Raw genomic sequence first — 15,006 nt, 5'->3', positions numbered from 1 at the left:
TATGTAGACTGAGCAAACTTTGCCGTTTTGCGTCGACCGACCACACGACTTAAGACTAAGTTACACAAATACCGTTTAATCCTTAATTGTAAAGGGTTCATGTTTTTAAAAAGTGTCTCCAAGGAATTCTGTAAGCTTATTTTCTCACCTTTGCTGTATGCTTTGCTGGTCTCTGCGCTTCAGGCGCACTGTAGGCGAAACATCCTGGGCCAATTGACATGAACCGTTCCTCAAACTTAGCAGAACCATAATCTGACACTTTGCCTCGCCACTGGCTAGCCTGTCGCCATAGCAGCACATTGCCGCTACTAACATCGCGGTGAAAAATGGGAAAAGGTTTCTTTTGGTGGAGGTAGTTCAACGCTCGAGCCACATCGAGCGAAATGACGGTGATTTCCTTGCGCGAAAGAGGTCGTTGTCCCAGTAGCTCGCGCAAATTTGATTCCATCAGCTCAGTAACAAACAATGGAATTTCCTCGTCATCAGTCGCTCCGATAAACTGTAGCAAGCAAGGGTGTCGGCATCTTGAAGCAATATCAATTTCTCTGTGGAACAAACTCAGGTTGTGAGGCGAATTAATTGCCTCATAGATTCGCTTCACAGCAACAGAACAGTCACAGTACCTGCCCTCGAAAACCTCGCCCCACCCTCCAACTCCAAGGCTTTTACCAGTCAACTGAATATCAACCCGGGAAATTACCCAATCATTGGACTGTGATCCGGTTTGATTCTCGAGGTTAACAAGCTGTTGTCGTAGATTTGCATTTTCTGCTACAATTTCTCCAAGTTGGTGCCGAAAATCTTTCCTGGGTAGTTCTTGCTCTTCCATCTGCGTTCGAACGTTTGCTAAATGCTGATCCTTTTCTCTGAGTTGTTCACGTAGCCCTTGCAACTGCATCTGAAAGTTTTCTATTTGTTGATCCCTTTCTCTAAGCTGTTCACCTAGCCTAGTAGCTTCTTCTATCATTTCTTCTCTCAGCCGTTGTTCCATTAAGTGCATCCTTATTTGCACGCGTAAGTTCTCCTCTTGTTGCTCCTTCGCAGTTAACTGATGTGCCATCTCCCTCAGTTCTTGCTCTCTCTCTCTGAGTTGTTCACGAAACTCGTTTTCTCTCATCTCATTCTCCACTGTAACCTCTCTCGATCGTTGTTCCATCTCTCTAATTTGTCTCAATAAAGTTTCCTTTTGGTTGTTTTTTTCTGACAATTGCTGTTCCATTCCATCCATTTGCATGCGTAAGTTCTCCTCTTTTTGCTCCTTCGCAGTTAACTGATGTGCCATCTCCCTCAGTTCTTGCTCTCTCTCTCTGATTTGTTCACGAAACTCGTTTTCTCTCATCTCATTCTCCGCTGTAACCTCTCTCGATCGTTGTTCCATCTCTCTAAGTTGTCTCAGTAAAGTTTCCTTTTGGTTGTTTTTTTCTGACAATTGCTGTTCCATCCCGCTCAAATGTCTCTGACAGTCAACAGCCTGCTCCTTCCTTTCCCTAAGCTGGTCACGCAACTCATTTTCTCTTGTTTCCTTTTGTGTTAATTCTGTTTTCATCCTTTGCTCCATCTGCTCTAGGTCTGATCGTAAATTTTCTTCTTGTGCCTCTTTCTGCGTTAATCGTTGCTCAACATCTTTCAGGTTCGTTCGTAAATTCTCAACTCGATCCTCTTTCTTTTCTTTTTTTTGGTTTGAATTCTCTTCCTGTCTAATTTTCTCTTCCAGTTGTTGATTTTCTGTATTCAAGCGAGTTTTCAGGTTTAGATTTATCCCTTCCTTCTCTCGCAACTGGTCATCTTTTTCCCTGAGCTGTTTCTGTAAGTTGGATAAACGAGCTCTCGTTTCTTGTTGCTCGGTCTGGTTCTCTAGCGAAAAAAATCGACAGAATTTCTTTTACTTCTGGAAGTCAAAAAATATAACGAATTCACCACAGCACCCACTTGAGAAATTCTCGTGGGAAAAAGAAAACATAGGCATGTGTAACATGCAAGAATTATTTTTTTCAGTTGAGTAGGTCGAAATGGTACACTTTGTGTTTCTAATATTTTCATAACTTTCAGAAGAACGAAAATATCGCATTTCTTCGCTTTAAGAGAAAGATGAAAAACATAATTTATGCAAACTCACACAGGTATTTTGTGGTCTATTGTCTCTACTCTCTAACTAGTTCTGAGCAAAAATAAAATGCATCAGTGACACGCTTACTATAACCGCCTTCGCAGCCGTCACTTGGTCTTGTCATTCAACGCCCTCTATTCCACATTGAAGGGAGAGCCACTGCGTGACGAGACCAAATAACGGTTGCGAAAGAGATTTCGCTCACGAGTTAAATTAAAAATTTAAATGCGAACCTTTCATATCCCGATTATTCTCGACCTTAATCGACGAGGCTCTCGCGAAGGCCACAAACCATTACACTTAACAAATGAGCCCAAAATTTCTGCTTTATGTCATTTTTTGTGCACAGCCCCCTGATCCATGACATCATTTATAACAAAGCAATACCAAACGCTATGATTAGTGCAAGATATTCAAATGCTGTCATATGATTATGCGAGGAATATACCCTAATGAAGCAATCTGATTGGTGCGAGATAATACCCTAATGCGGCAATCTGATTGGTGCGAGATACAAATCCTGACGCGGCGATCTGATTGGTGCGAGCAACATAACACTTTATACGCAAACATAGAATTACTCTTTTTCTAATTAAAAAAAAAACAAAAAATAAACACAGTAGCACACAGCCAAAAAAAAATGTTGGCTCTCTAAACGTACTGCGTATTTACATAAGCAAGGGCTCAGCGGAAGAAGATCCTTGGCTGCATGCAAATGACCTCTATCTTAGCAAAAGTGCGTGCCAACCAGTTACTACTAACCGCGATTAGAGATTCAAAAGACTGACCGAACTAATCTCGCATTCAGATTCTACCGTTTAACCGTAACTGAAATGTGGGGACCTTTCAACTACTTGGCCGTGAAAGGTCTGGATACAAGACTATGACCGAACCAAACGGAAGTTGTCTTCAAAATGAGCTAAAGCTATTAATAATAATGTTATGCATGAAAAAATTAAGCGCGTCTGATTGGCGGAAAACGAGTGAATTTTTCATGTAACACGAGTACGAATTACAGGAAGAACCAAGTTATTCCTATTTTAGCTCGTGCAGTGCTGCTCACTATAGCTTACCATTTTTAAAAAAAGTTCCACATAGTAGAGACATGTGTTGTTTATCAGTCGTACTTTCCTCTAGGAAAGGTACAGTTTACGACAGTAAGATAACAGGAATCTCTCGCACGTTTAGTTCGTGTTAAAAGCTAAAGAAAGCAGACTGGAAAAGTAGAAAAGAGTGGACTTCTTCATTGGAAAAAAAATTACACTGAACTGCTAGTGATCATGATACGGATGACGTCACTCAGATGCAAAATGAGGCAGGACTCTACTCAAGTCGAGTAGAGTACTTCCCTAAGAATCACCTCATTCTTCAAAAGAGAAGGTAATGATTAGTAGGATCGTTGAAAGAGTGAAATTCCCTTAACTTATCAGTCATTGTCAGTCAGTAACAAACTTACTTTCTCATGAACACACTATTATAACATCATACAATATAGCATATATCATGGTAGCTTTAAAATAAAAATATAAAGATGGGACCAGTACATACGAGTTATTTCTAAACGCTTATTTTTGTGGAACAGCCTTCTTACAGTTGTTATAATCATTCAACAAAATCAATGGTTCTGCAGTCAGTACCATTTGATGAATTTCTGGGGACCTGCTCCTTTGCTAATCCAGCCCTTTGTCTAAGATTAACTGATTCCACAAAAAGTTCAATAATGGCATCAACTATGACCTTTGCCTGAAAGAAATAATAACACATGCTTAGAATAATTAATACTTGTGAGTACTTATGGACAATATTTGAGATTAAATGTTATGAAAATGTTTATTCGCATATATGAATTGGAGACTAAGAATTTGCAGAGAAGTCTTACAAGCCTTCAAATCAAAGTGCACTATTGTAAAGTAGATTTAAAGTATTTTTCCTCTTCAACAAGATACAATTTGCATTGTTCCCTGACAAAAATTTTTCTCCTCAATGATTTCTTTTCAACAGGAAATGCTACTCTCAGAAAGGCACAAAAACACATGCAATAAATTAACTGAAACAGGAAATTTTTGGGTAGCTCAATTTTTGAAACTTTTTTTTGCTGACTTAGAAATTCCCTTCAATTATTAAAAAATTGAATCCAAATGTCATACAGAAAAGAGAATGTGGGAAAAGGACATCAGTTTTATTTTTAGATGACTCAGAATTAATTTGTATCTCCATTTGTATTGTCATAATTTGATATGAAATACATTCCCTTGTGTATCTCTTTGAACAGTAGACAGTAGACTTGCATACCTTTTCCTTATAAAGTGTGATGACATATGTATAACTGAAACCAACTATTAGTTACTGGTTATAAGATTAGTCTGCTGTCAAGCCCATAGCCCTTGCTTCTGGAGCTTGATCCAGATGCTCATTCCACTTTCATGAGCATATGACATAACCAGGGGCACTGTATGCATCCTTACATTGGTTAAATGTTAATTCAGCCAGGGTGAGGATTAATGCTAAGTTAATTCTTTAGCAGTTTTGTAATGCCTCCATATGTTCCTCAGCAGAGAGAGACATTGCGAGTGTGAGACATCAGATCCCAATAGTAACACAACACAGTGAACAAGACATGTCTCAAACCAAGTCCATGCATCACGTCTCTTACAACTAGCCAATGCATTTTTTGTATTTCATTTAACAAAGCAAACAATTTTTTTTAGTCCCTCTTACATTTTCTGACTTCAGGGCATAAAATTTATGTCCAGTGGAACAATCAGGTTGACTGAAAACATAACCAAATATTTTCCTATCATCTGGGTCAGGAATGACAAATGTTATGCTCTTGACAGGATGCATATGCTTCACTTTCTAAAACAAAAAAAATCAGTAAAACCTATAAAAAACTCAAAAAGCACTGAGATGGAAAGGGCACCTGGAGATTTCATTGAATCTTTCCCTTCTGTTGTTTAGCCCTTCCTTTGTTCAGTACTCTCCAGTTATTTTTGACTTGAGTGAATAAATGAATAAATAAGTAAATAAATAGATATTTCAACGGGTAAATTGATAAAGAAAATGTACTGTAACATGTAACAAAACATTTGAACCATATACTGCCCCTTGAAAATTCTCTTTAGTGATTAGATGGGAAAAGTGAAAGCAGTATTTTGATGAGATTTAAGAGTTAACTTATTCCTTTTTTTTTTTTTGATAAAAAAAAAAAATGGATCAATATCAGTATCTGGGCAACTGCCCACCTACCCCTCCCCTAACTCAACAACAGTCAATTGATAACAAGTTCAGGTTAATGTTGGGTTAGGGGAGGGGTAGGTGGGCAGTTGCCCAGATACTGATATTAATCAAAAAAAATATATTGGATAAGATGTAGAGATAGAAATATACTGCATAGTTTTACTTGGCATCTTAATTTCCCAACTTTGGAAAAAAAAACTCCCTTTACCAAATTTAAGTTGCACACCCATGGGTGCAGCTTATATGTCACTGTGTCTATGGTGATCACAAGGTGGTTAAATAATATTTGACTTATTTGCACACTTACTTGAGAAGTCTCATCTTCTATGCTGATACCTTCCAAACTAATAACAGTCAGTGTCACCCTCTCTTTGTGCAGCCACTTTTTCTTTGCCTGAGCCTAGTTTAAGTAACAATCATAATATTAATAATAATAATAATAAAACACAGACATCATTACCGGTCAGCATTCCAGGACTAAGAGGATTACTATGTTACCAGAGGGAAAAGCAAAAGATATTGCTGTGCATTGGGGTAAGGCGGTAGAGAAGGGGCCAAGTACCAAATTGGGCTGAATGAACGGCAGTTTATGACAAGCTTTTATGATCAATTAGGCAGTATCAATTTGCCATATTGGCAGACTTGCTTGTGGTATAATATGCGGCAATTCAGGCAGTATTATGGTGGCATGTTCAAGGAATATCAATAATAATAGCATATTATAAGTTGTGTTTTAGAAATATGACAACTTATAATTGCCATTATGGTAAAAAATAAATTTGAGCTTTGATTCAAGTTCATGAATCAACATGACTCATGAACAGATACACTGCACCTTTAATTTCCCAAAAGCCTCCACACACATATCCATACCCTCTGGGCTAGCGACATCTGTTATCCCTACAAGCTTTGAATTAAAAGTAAACAAAACATTGTTAAAACTATTTCCAGAAACTTAGGAAAAGGGAGAATTTGACCCATAAATTGGCAATATCAGTAAAAATTGCAAGAACATTGGTCAGACCTTGCACTGAAATTTGGTCCCTTCTCCACTGGTTCCCATTTCTTTAAAAACAAGAAAAGAAGAAAAATAATTCAAATTTATTACCAGAAGCATCAATACATGAAGACTTCAATTGTATTCCAATGCACAAAAGAAAAATGAGAACACTTAAGGATTAATGCCATTAAGCACAAAGTAAATTCACCTTTAATTTGTCTGCAAATTGTCTTACACCTAACCATGAACCATTATGGCCTTTAGACTTAAGACTGCCCAAACACAAAACCATACATGGGAATTAAACAATTATGATTTTAAAGAAAATGGGCATATATGTAGTTTAACAAGGTACTATAATTGAGTTTCAGTTTTATTTAATCAGAAATATTAAATCCCTATCCCTTAAGCAACAGTTTTACCTTCCTGGATTCATCCCTTTAACCAAGTCAACAAGTGAAATACCCAACTATGTCTCAGGTTTCCACTCTAGATTTCCAAGGACTTGTTTCCAGTTTCCACTATCATAGCATCAATGATAGCCAAGATACTATTTCCTGTGTTAAATGTTTAATCAAAGCATGGCTTCAAAATAAGGGCACCAACTTGGAAGAGATATTTTTACTACTATTGCCCCATAAAATGAACTGGACCATTTATTTTTGTTTTGAGGGCCATCAGATTTAAAGAAAGACTTAAAAAATTATGGTAGAAGTTTAGCTTCAATTTCAAGAAACTGGTGAAATAACGGTTTCCTTCACAATTATTTAAAGGTTGATTTTCTTTTTACAAGAATTTTCTGATCTTTGTACTTTAGGGATCTTTCCTTATCATACAGCTTTAGTTCTAAGTATTTTTATTGTAATGCTAACATAGATATAACTTATCGAACCACCATGTCCCCTCTGATCCCAAGTATTGTGCTATCCATGCAAACATTACCACAGGTAGCCCAAGCTCACGTCTCGAGAAAAAGCCAACGATTAATTCATGAAAGCGTCACGCGTTGTGTGACTCGGTGTTAAGTTACGAGAGGAACCGTTGAAAATCTGGGGAGTTACTACGTCACGGGCGACGAGCGGGGAAAGAAAAAAAGACCGAAATACCAGTGGTTAGCGGGGAAACAACTTTAATACTTCATATAGAGACATATCAGTTGTAGTTACAGAAAACAGTAGTGTTGTAAAGCCGACATGTGACAGTATACTTCGCTAAATAAAATGTTAAGCAATTTTTCAAAAGTGTTGATTGTACATACATTTTTTACTGCTGTATTAAGCAATGGAGGCATTTATTTATTTATTCATTTATTATTTCTTGTAACTTGACAGTTCATTTTGTAAAGTTCTTTAAGCCTTTTACTATTGAGGGAATACAAAATATAATTAGCATACTCTCGCTTTTCATTTCGTGAGATGGTTGATTATACAAGGGACCAGAGAGTGTAAGATTTCAGGGGGAGGTGGAGGTTTTGTTCGGATTCTCGTATTTCATGTACGTGACATGTTGTCGTCTCTCAAATTTCTCTGCGCATTTCGCTGGAAATGAGCGTTTTTTACCTGCATTTTCAAGTTCTTTCTGGCTATGCTTTGAACAAGCAGACTGGGCACAGCCGCGGAAGAGACTTGGGTGCGAGGTCAATTTTCTCTCTACCGTGAGTGGTACGTTCGATTAATGTACAATACTTACCCCATCCTCAAAGAGACACCTCGCCTAAATATAATGTACTGATCAACCAATCAGACAGCGAGGTGAAACTAAAACAGATAAACAACGGACAAGATTTCATTATTCTGTGGGGTTTCCTGTGAGCACTTAAGCTTGGATTATCCTGGGTTTGCACTTAAAAATTTGTTCTCTATTAATGTGAGCTTTTTGCCCGTGATTTTAAAAGGAATAATCCATCCCTAAAGTTCCCAAAATAAAATCTTAGAATATTCATCTTGAAACTTTGCCACTCTTAACTCTCTTCTGATTCGTTTCGCGGTCAGTTTCACCGCATCTCTTCCCCTTTGATAGCATTTTAGCGAAAATAATCAAGCTCAAGTATTCAAAGCAAACGCCACATAATATTCAAATTTTGTCCGTTGTTTATCTGTTTTAGTTTCACCTTTTAGTTTCACGTCGTCCTTTGACAGGGATAACAGTGATGGTAAATCAAGCTTAAAACAGCAGAAATCGCCAGAAACTACAACGGACACACAGGATGTGAGTAAGTTTTATTGATTTTACACGTAAAATCCTCCTATTTCGAAATATTTATCGTTGTAAATCGACCATATTTCGTTCTCCATACTATTCCTTATAACGTGTTCAAATTTTCAACGGTTCCTCGTAACTGAACACCGAGTCACACAACGCGTAACGCTTTCATGAATTGAGACGTGAGCTTGGGTGGCCTGTGGTTGGACTACGCGACTTAGAAACGTCATATTATGTCATAATACACCCCCTTAGAAAAGAGATTTGGTTCTTTCACACGCCAGCCGAATAATCGTTTGAATTTGACTACCAAATTTTTATTAACATATACTACATTCAAATCACCCCGAGTATAACTCGAATGCTCTCCAGCATATTTGCTTGACACGTGCAGTTTCTACCACAACAAAATGAGTAGGGTTAAGCAATTCCAAAACGATCCTTCGATGTAAGGTAGTCATTCAAGTTCAACTATTCATATAAACAGTTCGGTGTGTGAATTGCGCAGCTGAGAATCATTTAGTTCGAAAACATTAAATGCATGACTAAAACATCTTACCTTCAAAATGAAACGCAGCAAAGTATCAAGGTGATCTGTTGGGTGAATATGAAGCCATTTGTGACGACCGGCCGCTACCTGTTAATTCTAGACTTTCCAAAAGAGTCACTCAATATTCAACGGAGAGATTGGGAGATAAAACTGCCACTCGTCACAAATAAATCTACATAGTTGTAAGGCGAAGCATTTTCCGCGCAAAATATACTTTGAATCATACCGCCACCTTCAGGCATTCGGAACTTCTTAAGTAATCTAATAACCAACGTAAGCTCTTGTCACGAAATACCTTTTGTCCCAGCGGGAAGTAAGTGTAATGGAGGCGAGTTCTGAATGCACACAGGAAGTTGACTTCCCTTTTGTTTTGTTTTTCGGATCAATCAACGACATCTCGTGGGAACGAACGTAGTTACGAACAAAGTTATTTTTAAACGATTATGAATGTATGAAAGTCACATTTTTGAACTGCGGATAAAGACGTGAATATGAAAGGGATCTTCGCAGTAATGAACACTGCTGCAGTCGTGAAACTAAGGCCTGAAAAAGACTCAAGCCTGTACGGGTTTGAACCCATGAACTCTGCGATACCGATGCAGCGCTCTATCAACTGAGCTAACAAGCCAATTGTGAGCTGGTCATTATATTGGTTCCAAATAAACCCGTGAAATTGTGAATAAACGACTATGAATATATGAAAGTCACATGTTTGAACTGCGGATAAAGACTTTAATATGAAAGTGATCTTCGTAGTAATGAACACTACTTGAGCAATAGTGAAAATAAGGCCTGAAAAAGATTCAGGCTTGTACGGAATTTGTAGCACTTTCAAGAAAGTTCACGGCTCTTAACTGAGGCTCTCATTGCGGTGTTGGCTTTCACGGCGAACGGTTAAAACTATGGACATTTTACGGCTTACGGTTTACTTCTTTTCGTTGAGGTTACGAGGAAAACTTTTAAAGTTCACTGTTTTTACGTCGAACCGTTAAATTTCGTCAGTTTTACCTCTAAAGGCTCAACAATCTTATGCCGTTTTACGGCTAATGGTTGACCCCATCGAGACCCTCTTACCTCAAGATTGTGGACAAAAGTCATGTTAGTCTTCGACAGAAAGAAGGGGCGGCTGATCGAGAAAATTTTTCCTAGGGCTACCCTCAATGCACAGTCTGCTATTATTATAGCATTCCAAATGCAACAGAGTCTCGTTTAAATAAGTGACGAAATGCTGGGGCTTATTTCGTTGGGGATTTGATGATAAGTTGGGCCAGAACTGAAATGTTTCTTCCATGGTGTTTAACCAAAATGCAATTTACGACAACTACAAGGTTAAAAGAGGAGTTGACAGCAGATCCGACCCTTGGATTCACGCAATTATTAATTCATCATAAGGGCAGCATTTTTTTATGACTGCGTTACTTTATACACTCTATGTTACGGTCCCTGGGCGGAAAGCCTCTTACGACAGTGAGTCACGAAGTCTGTACGGACACAGCACGAACATAAATTAGTGTCAACTTTCTTTGTCGCTGAGATAACTGTACTCGTTCATTTGGATGTTTGACAATCATAGCAGTCATAGCAAGAGCCACAGCTGAAGTCAATTTGACATCAAGCACAGTTTCAACATGTTTAATCACAGGTAAATTTTTATCCGTTAAAACACTTCAGTAAATAACAATAATTGTGTCGTGTAGGTCAAGGTTGTTTGACGTAGCTCTTTCGATTTGTCACACTTATTTTGTGCATAGCAGTTATTTACGAAGTTATATAAGAATCTCCATGGTTTTTCTGAGAAAAGTCGTATCTGACACTTTTCATGAGTTTCTTATCCTCCTCATCCCGATACAGCCAACTAAGTGAAACAACGACGTAGCAAGTAAAGAAGAAGAGCCTTATTTCCGTTTCTCAGAGGAGCTAATTTCGCTTTCACACCGTACGACCAGACTAATCGAAATTCTCTCCGCAAGGTACAGAATGGAAATCGACAATGTTCAGAAGGAGAAACCCCGAGATAAACACTCTGAGTACTACATCCTCCGCTTTGATCCATTTCAGAAACTGATGCAAGGAGAGTGATTGAAAGCTTTATCAAGCTTATACGAATTTAAAGTGGAAACATCTGTCCCTGTCTACCAAGGAGAGTGTAAAACGCGGATAATAGTACCATCCATTAGCAAAGAAGCATTTATCAGGCTCTCAAACGAAGATGCTAGTTTACTTTTGCCTTGCCTTTTCACCTGAATCAAGGTATCAAGTACTTAGTCGGCAAGGAATGGTTGTTTTTGGGCGACGTCTTCAGCCGGGAACGGAAGTGCTTGTCCCCGTTGCAGAATGCCCTTGGAGTACTATCGTGAAGTACAAGTGTGACTAAAGTTGGAACCTTTTTCGGTTTGGAACTGAAGAGTGTAAGTATCTCTTAATGACAAGCCCGTCCATGCGGGAGAAAACTACTTAAGTATCAGATGTCAAATAAGATTCCTGAGCATTCCTCATTGGCGAATTTATCAATATCCCATGTCTATCAGTATCAGTATGAAATCAGTATTAGAATTTGAGAAATTTTATGCACTGAACCGTATTTCCTCATTTTCTTAAAGAAACAGAACTTCAGTGGTATGTGTTTCGTTTTAGTGATAAGTCAGGTTACTCCAAAGAAATTTGAACATCAAAGCAAAATACAGTTAGTATCATATTTGATTGGATCCGTGAGAGCGAGGCCTCATCAAAGAGATCAGACCGGAGAGTGTGGGTACCAATCGTCCCTTTAAATTTAAAAACATGGTATCTCCAAAAAACTGTGTAGTCTCCTGTTCCTCAGGCGCGGATCCGGTTTCCACTATTTTACAAAAATCGGTCAGAATTTTCATAATAAAAAAAATAGATATGTATATATTTTTAATAAAAGTAAACTGCAAGTTGAATCTCGGAAATATTTTGACATTTATTTTTTATTTATTCATTTTGCCAATTACCGGAAGTAGACAAGGGTCATAGACACGTTCTGGCGGCAAAATTTTACAGCCGGGAAATCACTAGTTTCCGGACGGCGGTCACGCCATCACATTATCGCCGCGAGCGTCTGGACCAAAATTAGATTTCCCCAGGCGATTTGTGCAATTCTGCTACTCGGTTAGCTTGTATGATCATTCAACGTCTTTGGACAACGACTTCAACAAGAGTGTGGAACACATAACAACGTCAAGATGTCACAAATTACTGACTACTTCAGGAAAAAAGATTAGTTCGGGTCTTTGTTAATAATCGTTGATGGTAGACAAAATAATTTTTTCTGAAAAGTTATTTTCGTTCGGTATGCACACACCTGGCTGACGTGATACCCAGACATGTTTGTCTGGGTTGAAATTTGTCCTCTTTCTATTTTTTGAACAAATGATTTATCTTTGCAGTGGAAACTCGTTCTAGCAATGAAGATGGAGAAAGAGAAAACGCAGATCGATTGTCTGGACTGGAGGGTATAACACATTTCTAAGATGACCTAAGATTTCCAGGCCCGCTGATTACACAATTCGAAATATAATACTCAGCTTTTGAAGTGATATTTATGGAAAATCGTCTTTTTTGTAGAGGTCGTGAGTAACGACCGTCCCGCTGCCAAGCAACCGAGGTCTTCTGAGGAAAGTCAAACATCACCAGAGATTGAAGGTAAAATCGAACCAAAGAATATCAGATGTATATTGAAACTTATACATATGTAGACCTAGGTAGCTTTCATTAGATTTGTGCAAGAATTCGCCGATATAAATCACCTCCTGTTTTCACATTGATTTTGGTTTTTAGATTTAGCAAGAAGAAAAGCTTATGAAAAGGAAAAACAAATTGATTATTCCCGCCGGGAACTTTTTAATTTTCGTTTCCAGCTCACCCGAGCTTTAGCGCCAAAAGTAATGATGTCAGGGCAACCTGGTTGTTAGGATACCTAACTAATTCTCAGATTATGTAGTTTTTAAAACAGCCAGCGAACTAGTCTGACTGACCAGTAAGAATTATTGTTAATGTTAGACATATAAAATGTGTCTTCATGATTGTACAACAATTTACCGGTAAACAAAGAGTAAAAACGTGATCAAGATTTTATTTTCTGATTTGTACAGCCCTACCGGATGAACTGCTTGTAGCAGTTTTTAGGCATTTTGGCCTAAAGGAAATTTTCGGAACCTTAAGCAAGGTTTCAAAGAGATGGTGGAACATTTCACAGACAGATGGCCTCTGGCATAGTCTACCTCTTGATAAATGGAACGTTTATCATTTGACCGAAGCTCAGTTTCTGAACATTGTTTCACACTCCAGGGCTTTTTCGCATTTTTCTATGTCTTATGTCGACGTCAGAGTATCCCAGTCCATGTTAAATGAGATACTACAAAACTGTTTACGAGTAGCTCACAAGCTGACACACTTAGATTTAAGCGGTCAGCCAATACGTACCTTAAATTGTTTACCAAACCAAAAGTCTGAAGCTGTTGGTCTTGAAGTGCTAATTCTTAATGACCGCTTATATGTTGATGAAAATAGTTTCAGCGAGTCCATAATAAAACGAATGAGTAAAATTAACATTTCATCTATGAACTGAACAAAGCTTTGTTCCAATGAAGCTGTTAAATTGGCAGTTTCTTTGCCTTCGTGGTTTTCCTTATGTGTAAAAGGAATAACGCTGTCGCCGATTGATGTTAGATTTATTGTGGATGGGTGCAAAAATCTAAAAGTTATGGAAATGTCTAACAGTGCCGATGAAAGAGACGACGAATGCCGTCTTCTGGCGTCAGAATGTGATGTTTCCTTATTTATATACTAGTAGAGTTTTTAAAAGACACTGTAAGCTGCTTTGTAATTCCATAATTGAGTTATTTTACATATATTAAAAAATTGCACTAAATAATTGTTATATGTTTGGATGTTATTATCAAACCGATTTTACAAGTGCAATATTTAAATGATTAGATCACCTAACCAACTTAGCATAAATTGTAAAAGCCTCTTTGTCTATATCTTTCAGCCACCACAGCGGATGCTGATACCAGCATACCGTTGGAGAATTCTATCAAACACGATTGTACTATACCATAGCACAGTCACCATCTGATGACCGAAAGCTAGAACTCCTAAAAAATTCTTGAACACCACCTTGAAGCTACAATTTCCCTAAAACCCATTTTTCATGGAAAAATCAGAGCATTTTGTTTCGAGTGGCTTACTCAGTTTTGTGGTTGGTCTACTCTGCGGCTCGGGATGGAGCGTTTTTCAGCTTTTGTGTTTTGTTTGGACACCTGACAGGAAAGAACAGTGACCGCCTTGACAAACTATATAAGAGTCCTTAAAAGAACTGGGTATCCGCAAGCACGAAGTTCAAGGAACACCAGCTTAGTTCCGAATTTTACAAGGCAGCGGTTGGTTGCGCAGAGGATTTCCTTCGGGCACAGGAAGGGAAAATGCCGTCTATCTCACAGCAGCTCAGTGATCTTTATCGTAACACTGTCGAACTTAACAGACAGAAGTTACGATCTATCATAAAAACTGTTATGCTTTGTGGTAGTCAGAACTTAGCATTACGAGACCACTGCGCTGACTCGTCACACATAGACGAAGCTTCAGACAACCCAGGAAACTTTCAAGCACTGATAGATTTCAGAGCAAAAGCTGGTGATAAAGTGCTAGCAAATCATTTTGCCAACGGCCCAAGAAATGCAACATACCGCTCTAAGACGATCCAAAATGAATGCAGATTCAAGTAAGATAGCGGTTAGCCATTACCACGCTATCGCTTATTTTGACCTCGTTCTTACCTTAACAGTCCGCCGGGCAGTTCTAGCGTTCGTTAAGGGGGGATGTAGTTAAAGTGTTATCTTCTGTGCGCCAAAAGGTAGAAGAGAAATATGCAAAATGGTTTCAAGA

At 38.3% G+C, this 15,006-nt stretch overlaps 1 protein-coding gene and 1 pseudogene across 1 annotated transcript in view; one reads left to right on the top strand and one right to left on the bottom strand.

Moving 5' to 3' along the window:
• LOC131771119 (trichohyalin-like) overlaps nt 1-15,006 on the bottom strand; it is a 46,704-nt gene that overhangs the window by 12,270 nt on the left and 19,428 nt on the right. The window contains exons 3-6 of the mRNA XM_066163588.1: nt 5,652-5,744; nt 4,826-4,963; nt 3,745-3,850; nt 149-1,854 (exon numbers count right to left, since the gene is read on the bottom strand). Coding sequence (XP_066019685.1) covers nt 149-1,854; nt 3,745-3,850; nt 4,826-4,963; nt 5,652-5,744 — 2,043 coding nt within the window. The remainder of the gene's footprint in view (nt 1-148; nt 1,855-3,744; nt 3,851-4,825; nt 4,964-5,651; nt 5,745-15,006) is intronic.
• Nucleotides 5,836-14,846, top strand: LOC136280018 (uncharacterized; annotated as a pseudogene).

Source organism: Pocillopora verrucosa, chromosome 3 (genome assembly GCF_036669915.1).
Source record: "Pocillopora verrucosa isolate sample1 chromosome 3, ASM3666991v2, whole genome shotgun sequence".
In the NCBI taxonomy this organism is placed as follows: domain Eukaryota; kingdom Metazoa; phylum Cnidaria; class Anthozoa; order Scleractinia; family Pocilloporidae; genus Pocillopora; species Pocillopora verrucosa.
Note: the sequence above shows the minus strand (reverse complement) of the source record. Positions and strands in the feature narration are given on the sequence as shown.